This window comes from Salvelinus fontinalis, chromosome 29 (genome assembly GCF_029448725.1).
Source record: "Salvelinus fontinalis isolate EN_2023a chromosome 29, ASM2944872v1, whole genome shotgun sequence".
Classification (NCBI taxonomy): Eukaryota; Metazoa; Chordata; class Actinopteri; order Salmoniformes; family Salmonidae; genus Salvelinus; species Salvelinus fontinalis.
The window spans coordinates 29,398,647-29,411,089 of NC_074693.1; the positions used below are offsets into that span (position 1 = coordinate 29,398,647).

A 12,443-nucleotide genomic window follows, 5' to 3' on the forward strand; every position below is an offset into this window, starting at 1 on the left:
TACTAAAGGGGTCTGGTAGTGAACTATATGTTGGAATGTTACTAAAGGGGTCTGGTAGTGGACTGTATGGTGGAATGTTACTAAAGGGTTCTGGTAGTGAACTATATGGTGGAATGTTACTAAAGGGGCCTGGTAGTGAACTAAATGGTGGAATGTTACTAAAGGGGCCTGGTAGTGAACTATATGGGGAATATTACTAAAGGGGTCTGGTAGTGAACTATATGGTGGAATGTTACTAAAGGGGTCTGGTAGTGAACTGTATGGGGAATATTACTAAAGGGGTCTGGTAGTGAACTATATGGTGGAATGTTACTAAAGGGGTCTGGTAGTGAACTATATGTTGGAATGTTACTAATGGGGCCTGGTAGTGAACTAAATGGTGGAATGTTACTAAAGGGGCCTGGTAGTGAACTAAATGGTGGAATGTTACTAAAGGGGCCTGGTAGTGAACTATATGGTGGAATGTTACTAAAGGGGCCTGGTAGTGAACTAAATGGTGGAATGTTACTAAAGGGGCCTGGTAGTGAACTATATGGGGAATATTACTAAAGGGGTCTGGTAGTGAACTATATGGTGGAATGTTACTAAAGGGGTCTGGTAGTGAACTATATGTTGGAATGTTACTAAAGAGGCCTGGTAGTGAACTATATGGGGGAATGTTACTAAAGGGGCATGGTAGTGAACTATATGGTGGAATGTTACTAAAGAGGCCTGGTAGTGAACTATATGGTGGAATTTTACTACAGGGGTCTGGTAGTGAACTATTTGTTGGAATGTTACTAAAGAGGCCTGGTAGTGAACTATATGGGGGAATGTTACTAAAGGGGCCAGGTAGGGAACTATATGAGGGAATATTACTAAAGGGGTCTGGTAGTGAACTATATGGTTGTAACGCTCGTCTTTAGGTGGAAGAGAGGAGGACCAAGGCGCAGCTTGGTGAATGTTCATGATGTCGAATTTTAATGATATCCAACAAAACAGAACACTGACAAAATACAAAATAACAAAATTACGTGAACAGACCTGAACTTGAGAACATACACTGCTCAAAAAAATAAAGGGAACACTTAAACAACACAATGTAACTCCAAATCAATCACACTTCTGTGAAATCAAACTGTCCACTTAGGAAGCAACACTGATTGACAATAAATTTCACATGCTGTTGTGCAAATGGAATAGACAAAAGGTGGAAATTATAGGCAATTAGCAAGACACCCCCCAAAACAGGAGTGATTCTGCAGGTGGTGACTACAGACCACTTCTCGTTCCTATGCTTCCTGGCTGATGTTTTGGTCACTTTTGAATGCTGGCGGTGCTCTCACTCTAGTGGTAGCATGAGACGGAGTCTACAACCCACACAAGTGGCTCAGGTAGTGCAGTTCATCCAGGATGGCACATCAATGCGAACTGTGGCAAAAAGGTTTGCTGTGTCTGTCAGCGTAGTGTCCAGAGCATGGAGGCGCTACCAGGAGACAGGCCAGTACATCAGGAGACGTGAAGGAGGCCGTAGGAGGGCAACAACCCAGCAGCAGGACCGCTACCTCCGCCTTTGTGCAAGGAGGTGCACTGCCAGAGCCCTGCAAAATGACCTCCAGCAGGCCACAAATGTGCATGTGTCAGCATATGGTCTCACAAGGGGTCTGAGGATCTCATCTCGGTACCTAATGGCAGTCAGGCTACCTCTGGCGAGCACATGGAGGGCTGTGCGGCCCCACAAAGAAATGCCACCCCACACCATGACTGACCCACCGCCAAACCGGTCATGCTGGAGGATGTTGCAGGCAGCAGAATGTTCTCCACGGCGTCTCCAGACTCTGTCACGTCTGTCACATGTGCTCATGTGCTCAGTGTGAACCTGCTTTCATCTGTGAAGAGCACAGGGCGCCAGTGGCGAATTTGCCAATCTTGGTGTTCTCTGGCAAATGCCAAACGTCCTGCACGGTGTTGGGCTGTAAGCACAACCCCCACCTGTGGACGTCGGGCCCTCATACAACCCTCATGGAGTCTGTTTCTGACCGTTTCAGCAGACACATGCACATTTGTGGCCTGCTGGAGGTTATTTTGCAGGGCGCTGGCAGTGCACCTCCTTGCACAAAGGCGGAGGTAGCAGTCTTGCTGCTGGGTTGTTGCCCTTCTACGGCCTCCTCCACGTCTCCTGATGTACTGGCCTGTCTCCTGGTAGCGCCTGCATGCTCTGGACACTACGCTGACAGACACAGCAAACCTTTTTGCCACAGTTCGCATTGATGTGCCATCCTGGATGAACTGCACTACCTGAGCCACTTGTGTGGGTTGTAGACTCCGTCTCATGCTACCACTAGAGTGAGAGCACCGCCAGCATTCAAAAGTGACCAAAACATCAGACAGGAAGCATAGGAACTGAGAAGTGGTCTGTGGTCACCACCTGCAGAATCACTCCTGTTTTGGGGGGTGTCTTGCTAATTGCCTATAATTTCCACCTTTTGTCTATTCCATTTGCACAACAGCATGTGAAATTTATTGTCAATCAGTGTTGCTTCCTAAGTGGACAGTTTGATTTCACAGAAGTGTGATTGACTTGGAGTTACATTGTGTTGTTTAAGTGTTCCCTTTATTTTTTTGAGCAGTGTATAAAACATGAACGCACGAACAGGAACAAACGAACGAAACAGTACCGTGTGGAGTACAAACACAGACACAGCAACAATCACCCACAAACAAACAGTGAGAACAGCCTACCTTAATATGGTTCTCAATCAGAGGAAACGTAAAACACCTGCCCCTAATTGAGAACCATATCAGGCTAGTTGACAACCCTAAACCAAACATAGAAACACATAACATAGAATGCCCACCCAGCTCACGTCCTGACCAACTAAACAAGGCTAAACAAAGGGAATAAGGTCAGGAACGTGACATTATCCCCCCCCCCGCCAAGGTGCGGACTCCGGCCGCAAAACCTGAACCTATAGGGGAGGGTCTGGGTGGGCATCTGTCCACGGTGGCGGCTCTGGCTCTGGACGTGGCCCCCACCCCACCATAGTTAATCCCCGCTTCCGTGGCCTCCTTTTAATGGCGACCCTCCATATCAACCCCACTGGACCGAGGGGCAGCACCGGACCGAGGGGCAGCACCGGACTGAGGGGCAGCTCCGGACTGAGGGGCAGCTCCGGACTGAGTGACGGCTCTGGCAGGTCATGGCTGGCTGACGGCTCTGGCAGGTCATGGCTGGCTGACGGTTTTGGCAGGTCATGGCTGGCTGACGGCTCTGGCAGGTCATGGCTGGCTGGCGGCTCTGGCAGGTCATGGCTGGCGGGCGGCTCTGGCGGCTCCTGGCTGGCTGGCGGCTCTGGCGGCTCCTGTCTGGCGGGCGGCTCTGGCGGCTCCTGTCTGGTGGGCGGCTCTGGCGGCTCCTGTCTGGTGGACAGCTCTGGCGGCTCCTGTCTGGCGGGCGGCTCTGGCGGCTCCTGTCTGGCGAGCGGCTCTGGCGGCTCCTGTCTGGCGGGCGGCTCTGGCGGCTCCTGTCTGGCGGGCGGCTCTGGCGGCTCCCTTCTGGCTGACGGCTCTGGCGGCTCCTGTCTGGCTGATGGCTCTGGCGGCTCCTGTCTGGCGTACGGCTCTCGCGGCTCCTGACTGACGGACGGCTCTTAAGGCTCAGGACAGACGGGCGGCTTTGAAGGCTCAGGACAGACGTGCGGCTCAGACGGTGCTTGGCAGACGGGCAGTTCAGACGGCGCTGGGCAGACAGGCAGTGCAGACGGCGCTGGGCAGACGGCAGATTCTGGCCGGCTGAGTCGCACAGTAGGCCTAGTGCGTGGTGCCGGAACTGGTGGTACCGGGCTGAGGACACGCACCTTAAGGCTAGTGCGGGGAGCAGCAACAGGGCGCACAGGGCTCTGGAGACGCACAGGAGGCTTGGTGCGTGGTGCCGGAACTGGTGGTACCGGGCTAGAGACACGCACCACAGGGCGAGTGCGTGGAGGAGGAACAGGGCTCTGGAGACGCACTGGAAGCCTGGTGCGTGGTGTAGGCACTGGTGGTACTGGGCTGGGGCGGGGAGGTGGCACCGGAAATACCGGACCGTGCAGGCGTACTGGCTCCCTTGAGCACCGAGCCTGCCCAACCTTACCTGGTTGAATGCTCCCTGTAGCCCGACCAGTGCGGGGAGGTGGAATAACCAACACTGGGCTGTGTTGGCGAACCGGGGACACCATGCGTAAGGCTGGTGCCATGTATGCCGGCCCGAGGAGACGCACTGGAGACCAGACGCGTTGAGCCGGCTTCATGGCACTTGGCTCAATGCTCAATCTAGCCCGGCCAATACGTGGAGCTGGGATGTACCGCACCGGGCTAAGCACACGTACAGGAGACACCGTGCGCCTTACCGCATAACACGGTGTCTGCCCGTACTCTCATTCTACACGGTAAGCTCGGGAAGTTGGCGCAGGTCTCCTACCTGACTTCGCCACACTCCCTTTTAGCCCCCCCCCAAGAAATGTTTGGGGCTGACTCTCAGGCTTCCAGCCTCGCTTCCGGGCTGCCTCCTCATACCACCGCCTCTCGGCTTTAGCTGCCTCCAGCTCTTCACGAGGGCGGCGATTTTCTCCCGGTTGTGCCCAGGGTCCCTTTCCGTCGAGTATTTCTTCCCATGTCCATTCCTCCTTGCGCTGTTCCTGCTGCCGCTGCCTGTTACCACGCTGCTTGGTCCGATTTTGGTGGGTGATTCTGTAACGCTCGTCTTTAGGTGGAAGAGAGGAGGACCAAGGCGCAGCTTGGTGAATGTTCATGATGTCGAATTTTAATGATATCCAACAAAACAGAACACTGACAAAATACAAAATAACAAAACGACGTGAACAGACCTGAACTTGAGAACATAAAACATGACACACGAACAGGAACAAACGAACGAACGAAACAGTACCGTGTGGCGTACAAACACAGACACAGCAACAATCACCCACAAACAAACAGTGAGAACAGCCTACCTTAATATGGTTCTCAATCAGAGGAAACGTAAAACACCTGCCCCTGATTGAGAACCATATCAGGCTAGTTGACAACCCTAAACCAAACATAGAAACACATAACATAGAATGCCCACCCAGCTCACATCCTGACCAAATAAACAAGGCTAAACAAAGGAAATAAGGTCAGGAACGTGACAATGGTGGAATGTTACTAAAGGGGTCTGGTAGTGAAATATATGTTGGAATGTTACTAAAGGGGCCTGGCAGTGAACTATATGGGGGAATGTCACCTAAGGGGTCTGGTAGTGAACTGTATGGTGGAATGTTACTAAATGGGTCTGGTAGTGAACTATATGGTGGAATGTTACTAAAGGAGTCTGGTAGTGAACTATATGGTGGAATGTTACTAAAGGAGCCTGGTAGTGAACTATATGGGGGAATGTTACTAAAGGGGTCTGGTAGTGAACTATATGGTGGAATGTTACTAAAGGGGTCTGGTAGTGAACTATATGGTGGAATGTTACTAAAGGAGCCTGGCAGTGTACTATATGGGGGAATATTACTAAAGGGGCCAGGTAGTGAACTATATGGTGGAATATTACTAAAGGGGTCTGGTAGTGGACTGTATGGTGGAATGTTACCAAAGGGGTCTGGTAGTGAACTATATGGTGGAATGTTACTAAAGGGGTCTGGTAGTGAACTATATGGTGGAATGTTACTAAAGGAGTCTGGTAGTGAACTATATGGGGGAATGTTACTAAAGGGGTCTGGTAGTGAACTATATGGTGGAATAGGGTATCATTTAAGATTTTGCCTCAACGTTGAGTTTTAAAACACAAAGATACACATTGCATCACCATAGCACAACATCAGTTTATAAACAAAACCCCAAATCTGGTTTGTTGTTGCTGTTTTGTGGTCGCCCCTTTTGCCTAATTAAATTTGTTTTCTTGGAATCCAATTAGTGGTTCGACACAACAGTTGAATAGTTTTAGACCCAGCAGCATTGTTTCTGACTGAGTGTTAAGGAGCGACACACACTGACCTGTTTGTTAGTTGGACAGAACACTGGCAAAACAAGAACAAAAAACTCTCCAACATTGTCCTGTCCGTGTTCAGCGAGCCATCACATACCTCTCCTGTGAACTCATTCAGAACATAGAACCGGAATGTTGTGTTCAGAAATCCATCTCTTGTTAAGAGGGGAGTGACCTTACATTGTATTCTAAGAGCCCCATCTACTCTGTTTATTCTATTTCTATGATTAGGCCAGGGCTCTTTCTGTGGCAAATAGTATTTTTGGAAAAGGAACAGATTGTGCATGACATGTGATTTATATTGTAAGCTCCCAACTTTGTTAACCCTAACCCTGTTGGTCTTCCAGGGGTAAAATACATCCATCCTGATATGAGCGTATCAGTTGTGTATGTAAAGAGATATTAATGAGATGTTATGAGTTCAGAATGTTCGGACCAACTGTGAGTCCTGCTCTCCCCATGTCCAGAGCTCTGAGCTGTCATCATGATGACTGAGCTCACTGGTTAACCAGCGTAGGAGGGAACAACACCCAAACACTAGCCTCGGAGTCATCTATATCTCTCTCTCAATCAACTTGTTTGTCAAATCAGCCTTTGACTGTAAATCAGCCTTTGACTGTGAATCAACCTTTGACTGTGAATCAGCCTTTGACTGTGCGGGGAGTGTGTGTGTGGTTTTGTCTTTAACACACGGGTGAAGCTCAATATACTGGAAGGAATGTAATGAATAAAAACAAGGGCTATCATGTAGATTACAATATTCAGTGTTTTTATTTTGAATATGTTTGCAGAATACATCTCTCCTGCAGCCTTTCACCATGAGGACTGTCAGAGTGTTCACTATCCATCTGACAGCCCTAATAACAGGTGAGAGGAACAACCTAATGAAATATCATAAAAATATACTGTATTGACTAGGGTCCGGGTCTTTTCTGGTCAGGTTACATGGTAGGGGAAAAAAGCCTAGCTCTAGTATCCAGCTAAGTTGCCATTGAGATTGTTGCCGGTGTTCTTTAATATGGCAGGCAAAGAGCCTGTATCAGTTTAAAAAGATAATTATCATCCCTCCTCGGTTCACCTCCAGACTCTTCACATCCCTCATCACTGTGTAATTGGATGGATTTCTGAGTTGTTATTGCTATATTAACCTTTGACCCTTGACCTGGGGATCTAGCTGTTTGACCCCAAACCTGACCTTTCCTTGTTTGTGTTGACTGCAGCTATTTTGCACTTCTGCCCTGAGTACGGTTGCGTGGAGATCTACCCTAGCAACAGCGAGGTCGTCATGACACCGGGCGACTCCATGATCTTCACCTGTTCCAGCTGGGGGACAGTCGGATGGAGGTTCAAGCGGAATGACGACATTCCCTATTTTGGAGTGGAGAACCAGAACACAACCAGTGTTCTCATTCTGGACAGCGTGACGTGGAGACACACAGGAGTGTACGTCTGTGCCGAGGCTTGGACGGACGAGTCTAGAGAGGTGGCAGTCTTTGTGCCGGGTGAGAACACCGTCATAACTATACACTCTGTCACAGATAATAACCTAGGTTAGCTTAGTCAAATGTTTTGTTCCCAATTCCCAGGTAAATATTGTATCTTGTAACAGCAATCTCAGCTCTTAGGCCTCAATATCTTGGTTCAAACATGATATGAATTAAATCTTCTCATCTCTCACATGGTGTGAAAATATTTATCTTATCCCTCCAACTAAGTCTTCCTCTCCCTCTCCTCCACGCAGACCCTGAAGTGTGGTTCATTGAGAGCTCCCACGGCATGGTGACCAAGACCAGCGAGGAGGGGACCATCCCCTGTGTGGTCACCAACCCCCAGATCAACGTCACCCTCTACGAGACGGACAGTGACATGCACCTAAAGGGGGTCTACATCCCCAGTGAGGGCTACAGGGCAGCCCTGGAGGACAGGACCTATGTGTGTCGTGGGGAGCTGAACGGGGAGGAGAAAGAGTCCCAGGCCTTCTACGTCTTAAGTATTGTTGGTGGGTACCTGGAAGGGGCAGGGGGTTGGCGATGGGCCTGGTATAGAGAAGAACACTATTGTCTGCTCAAACCTATAGCTTGTTTATTTATAGGGGACAATGCACATTAATCAACGTCAATTTTACAATAATGCAACTTCCATGTAAATGTTGCCCGGGTTGTAATTACATGCACTGTACTGTACTCCATTGTTGATGTGCATGTCTGAATTTAGCAAAGTATTGCAGTATTGCACAAGGGTATTCATCTATTGGTCTCACTTAAAAGGCTATCAAGCTGTTGTATCTCAGACTCAAAAATAACAATGAACTATTTTTCTCCTTCCTTCTCTCTGCCTCCCTCCCTCCCTCTTCTCCTTTCTCCCTCTCTCTCCACACACTTCCCGAGTTAGTCCCGGAGACAATCGACGCCTACATCAATGCGTCTAAGACGGTGCTGAAGCAGGGCGAGCCTCTGACAGTGAACTGCACGGTGCACGGAGTGGAGCTGGTCTTCTTCTCCTGGGACTACCCCAACAGAGATGTGAGTGGGAGAGAAGAGAGGAGAACAAAGGCCTTTTGTTTGACTTTCCCTTCACTCGTCCCGGGGAGACATAGAGTAAATTACATCAAGATGTCTGTTCAGCCACACCTAGATGTGTTAAATCCCCATTCAATCTCACTCACAATAGACACATGGTTTTCATATCATTATTGATAATACAGTAAATTTATGGTGTTAAAAGTGTTTTAAGTTTGAAGGCCCTTGTTATAGGATTTTACTGATATAATACTTATACAAGTGTATAAAATCAAAACTTCTTGTTAAACTTGTCGAATCTTATATTACTTATATAACTGCAGAAGATGTTTTGAGTAATTTTTCAATATTTTTTATCCCCTTTATATTAAAGCATTGCATGCATCTATAATCTCGTTTGCATAGTGGGGTACAGTTGAGCAGAGGCGTTTAAAAAATTTCTACACAAAGGTTTTTAGCAAGGTTAAAAAAAAGGTTTTATGAACGCATGCAATTCTTCGTCATTTATGACAGAAAACAATAGTAGAATATTTGTTTAATACCACAAATGACTGAAATAAGTGTCTACTCTGACAGTGACAAACTGAGACCAATAAAAACGACCTGGTCTTGAATGCAAACAGGCCAATGAAGAGACACAGATTGCACATATTAGTAGGAATATACACTGCTCAAAAAAATAAAGGGAACACCTAAACAACACAATGTAACTCCAAGTCAATCACACTTCTGTGAAATCAAACTGTCCACTTAGGAAGCAACACTGATTGACAATAAATTTCACATGCTGTTGTGCAAATGGAATAGACAAAAGGTGGAAATTATAGGCAATTAGCAAGACACCCCCAAAAAAGGAGTGATTCTGCAGGTGGTGACCACAGACAACTTCTCAGTTCCTATGCTTCCTGGCTGATGTTTTGGTCACTTTTGAATGCTGGCGGTGCTCTCACTCTAGTGGTAGCATGAGACGGAGTCTACAACCCACACAAGTGGCTCAGGTAGTGCAGCTCATCCAGGATGGCACATCAATGCGAGCTGTGGCAAGAAGGTTTGCTGTGTCTGTCAGCGTAGTGTCCAGAGCATGGAGGCGCTACCAGGAGACAGGCCAGTACATCAGGAGACGTGGAGGAGGCCGTAGGAGGGCAACAACCCAGCAGCAGGACCGCTACCTCCGCCTTTGTGCAAGGAGGTGCACTGACAGAGCCCTGCAAAATGACCTCCAGCAGGCCACAAATGTGCATGTGTCAGCATATGGTCCCACAAGGGGTCTGAGGATCTCATCTCGGTACCTAATGGCAGTCAGGCTACCTCTGGCGAGCACATGGAGGGCTGTGCGGCCCCACAAAGAAATGCCACCCCACACCATGACTGACCCACCGCCAAACCGGTCATGCTGGAGGATGTTGCAGGCAGCAGAACGTTCTCCACAGCGTCTCCAGACTCTGTCACGTCTGTCACATGTGCTCATGTGCTCAGTGTGAACCTGCTTTCATCTGTGAAGTTTACAGGGCGCCAGTGGCGAATTTGCCAATCTTGGTGTTTTCTGGCAAATGCCAAACGTCCTGCACGGTGCTGGGCTGTAAGCACAACCCCCACCTGTGGACGTCGGGCACTCATACCACCCTCATGGAGTCTGTTTCTGACCGTTTGAGCAGACACATGCACATTTGTGGCCTGCTGGAGGTCATTTTGCAGGGCTCTGGCAGTGCACCTCCTTGCACAAAGGCGGAGGTAGCGGTCCTGCTGCTGGGTTGTTGCCCTCCTACGGCCTCCTCCACGTCTCCTGAGGTACTGGCCTGTCTCCTGGTAGCGCCTCCATGCTCTGGGCACTACGCTGACAGACACAGCAAACCTTCTTGCCACAGCTCGCATTGATGTGCCATCCTGGATGAACTGCACTACCTGAGCCACTTGTGTGGGTTGTAGACTCCGTCTCATGCTACCACTAGAGTGAGAGCACCGCCAGCATTCAAAAGTGACCAAAACATCAGCCAGGAAGCATAGGAACTGAGAAGTGGTCTGTGGTCACCACCTGCAGAATCACTCCTTATTTGGGGGTGTCTTGCTAATTGCCTATAATTTCCACCTTTTGTCTATTCCATTTGCACAACAGCATGTGAAATTTATTGTCAACCAGTGTTGCTTCCTAATTGGACAGTTTGATTTCACAGAAGTGTGATTGACTTGGAGTTACATTGTGTTGTTTAAGTGTTCCCTTTATTTTTTTGAGCAGTGTATATTATAGGCTTCAGTAGGCTACTAAATAAACGTTCCAGTGGCACTGACTAACCCAGTGTTGACGATGAAGCCTAGCTTTCTCACCAGTGCTGCTCGCTCAGAATCGCTCAAACGATCAATCGTATCTTTTCAGCAGTAGGCATTTGCTTTCCAAACTGTACATTTTTCTCGTGATTGTATTTAGAAATTTGCGAGAGGCAAACCATGGAAATATAATCCATAGATGGCAGTCCCCATTCCAGTCAGGACTGGCAGCCATTGCTAGTGTTTAAAGGAAAACTCCACCCCAACATTTTTTTGCATGTCAGCAATCATGTTTTCAAGATATATAACTTTGATATGATGCTGTGTTTTGCATCATATGACGCAACATGCATCATACTGGCTGTATTTGTGTATTTTGAAAGTTAAATACCAAGAAAACTTGATTTCTGACATGCAAAACATTGTGGGACTATACAACAATGGACTAATGAAACAAATACCAAAATATAGTTGTGTGGAATTTTCCTTTAACAGTCAAATTACCAGGTTTAGTGGTTCCAAGACACTTCTATAGATGATATGTCTATTGCCACAATGGAACAACGTTGATATTGTTTAATGTAATTTGAGGAAATGTATTTCAATTTATCAGGGGGTGCTGCAGCACCTCCAGCACCCATACTTCCCATGGCTATGATTACTTAGTTTGTACTTCAAAAGTCTTCTCACAGACCTCAAAATGTTACTGATGCATCCCTTTCCTCTCCTGTGTCTGCCAGGTGGACTTCATCGAGCCATTGACCGACATCCTGTCGTCCCAGAGCATGCGCTCCTGTCTCACCGTCTCTAAGGCGACGCTGGCCAACACGGGGCAGTACGTGTGTCACGTTCACGAGAGTGTCCAGGACCAGAGGGCCACCGCCAACGTCAACATCACCGTCCTCGGTGAGAAGGAGACAGGGAGAGACTCTCTCAAAACAAACTATGACTGGATTGCTTATTATTATGGGTCTTTTTTAGACTGAAAGAGCACCATTCATAACATGAACCTCCATGCACTAGGTGAGAGAGAGTTATGTTCAAATAAACCACATTTGATTTATTTGACTTTTTCATGTAGCTTGCTATCGTCTGTGTTTTCTGTGTTTTGTGAGACCACCATCAATTAAAATCAAAATAATATTGAATTATTATTTTTAATAACATTAATCTACAAAATTCTCCAATCTGAGGGATTGTATAGAATCAGAAACAGCAGTGCAAACTGGAAATATTTTTTTATCTGTGTTTTTAACTTCTGAAGTTACTTCAAATGATTTAAAGTCATTCAACTTAACTGCAGCTAACCAGCTGTAAATTGAAAGTCAACAATGTTTTTTGAAGGGTAAAACCAACATTTCTCTCTTTCACCTTCTCCGTCTTTGAGTATTGGATATAGCCTAAGCTACAGCCGTGCCTCTGCTTACTCTGATCCCACTGAGGTGTGTTATATTTAGGCCACAGCAACCAGTCATGTATAAACTGCCTAATTCAGAGCCAGGGTATGCTTGCTGTGAATCTGTCTCTCTCCAGTGCTCTGGACGAATGCTCTGGACAGCCCACTGGAAATGACAGATCCTCGTTCCAACCAGTTCAATAGAGCACGTCATCAATCAAATCCAATCAAATTGTAGTTGTCACATGCTCCGAATACAACCTTACCGTGAAATGTT

The 12,443-nt window shown here is 47.5% G+C and overlaps 1 protein-coding gene across 3 annotated transcripts in view; it reads left to right on the plus strand.

The window, feature by feature from the left end:
• Positions 1 to 12,443, plus strand: part of LOC129827801 (platelet-derived growth factor receptor beta-like) — a 52,295-nt gene that overhangs the window by 26,502 nt on the left and 13,350 nt on the right. For all 3 annotated transcript variants that reach the window (XM_055888997.1, XM_055888996.1, XM_055888998.1), the window contains exons 2-6: positions 6,781 to 6,856; positions 7,210 to 7,491; positions 7,731 to 7,988; positions 8,381 to 8,511; positions 11,511 to 11,676. In XM_055888997.1, coding sequence (XP_055744972.1) covers positions 6,808 to 6,856; positions 7,210 to 7,491; positions 7,731 to 7,988; positions 8,381 to 8,511; positions 11,511 to 11,676 — 886 coding nt within the window. In that variant the 5' untranslated portion in view covers positions 6,781 to 6,807. The remainder of the gene's footprint in view (positions 1 to 6,780; positions 6,857 to 7,209; positions 7,492 to 7,730; positions 7,989 to 8,380; positions 8,512 to 11,510; positions 11,677 to 12,443) is intronic.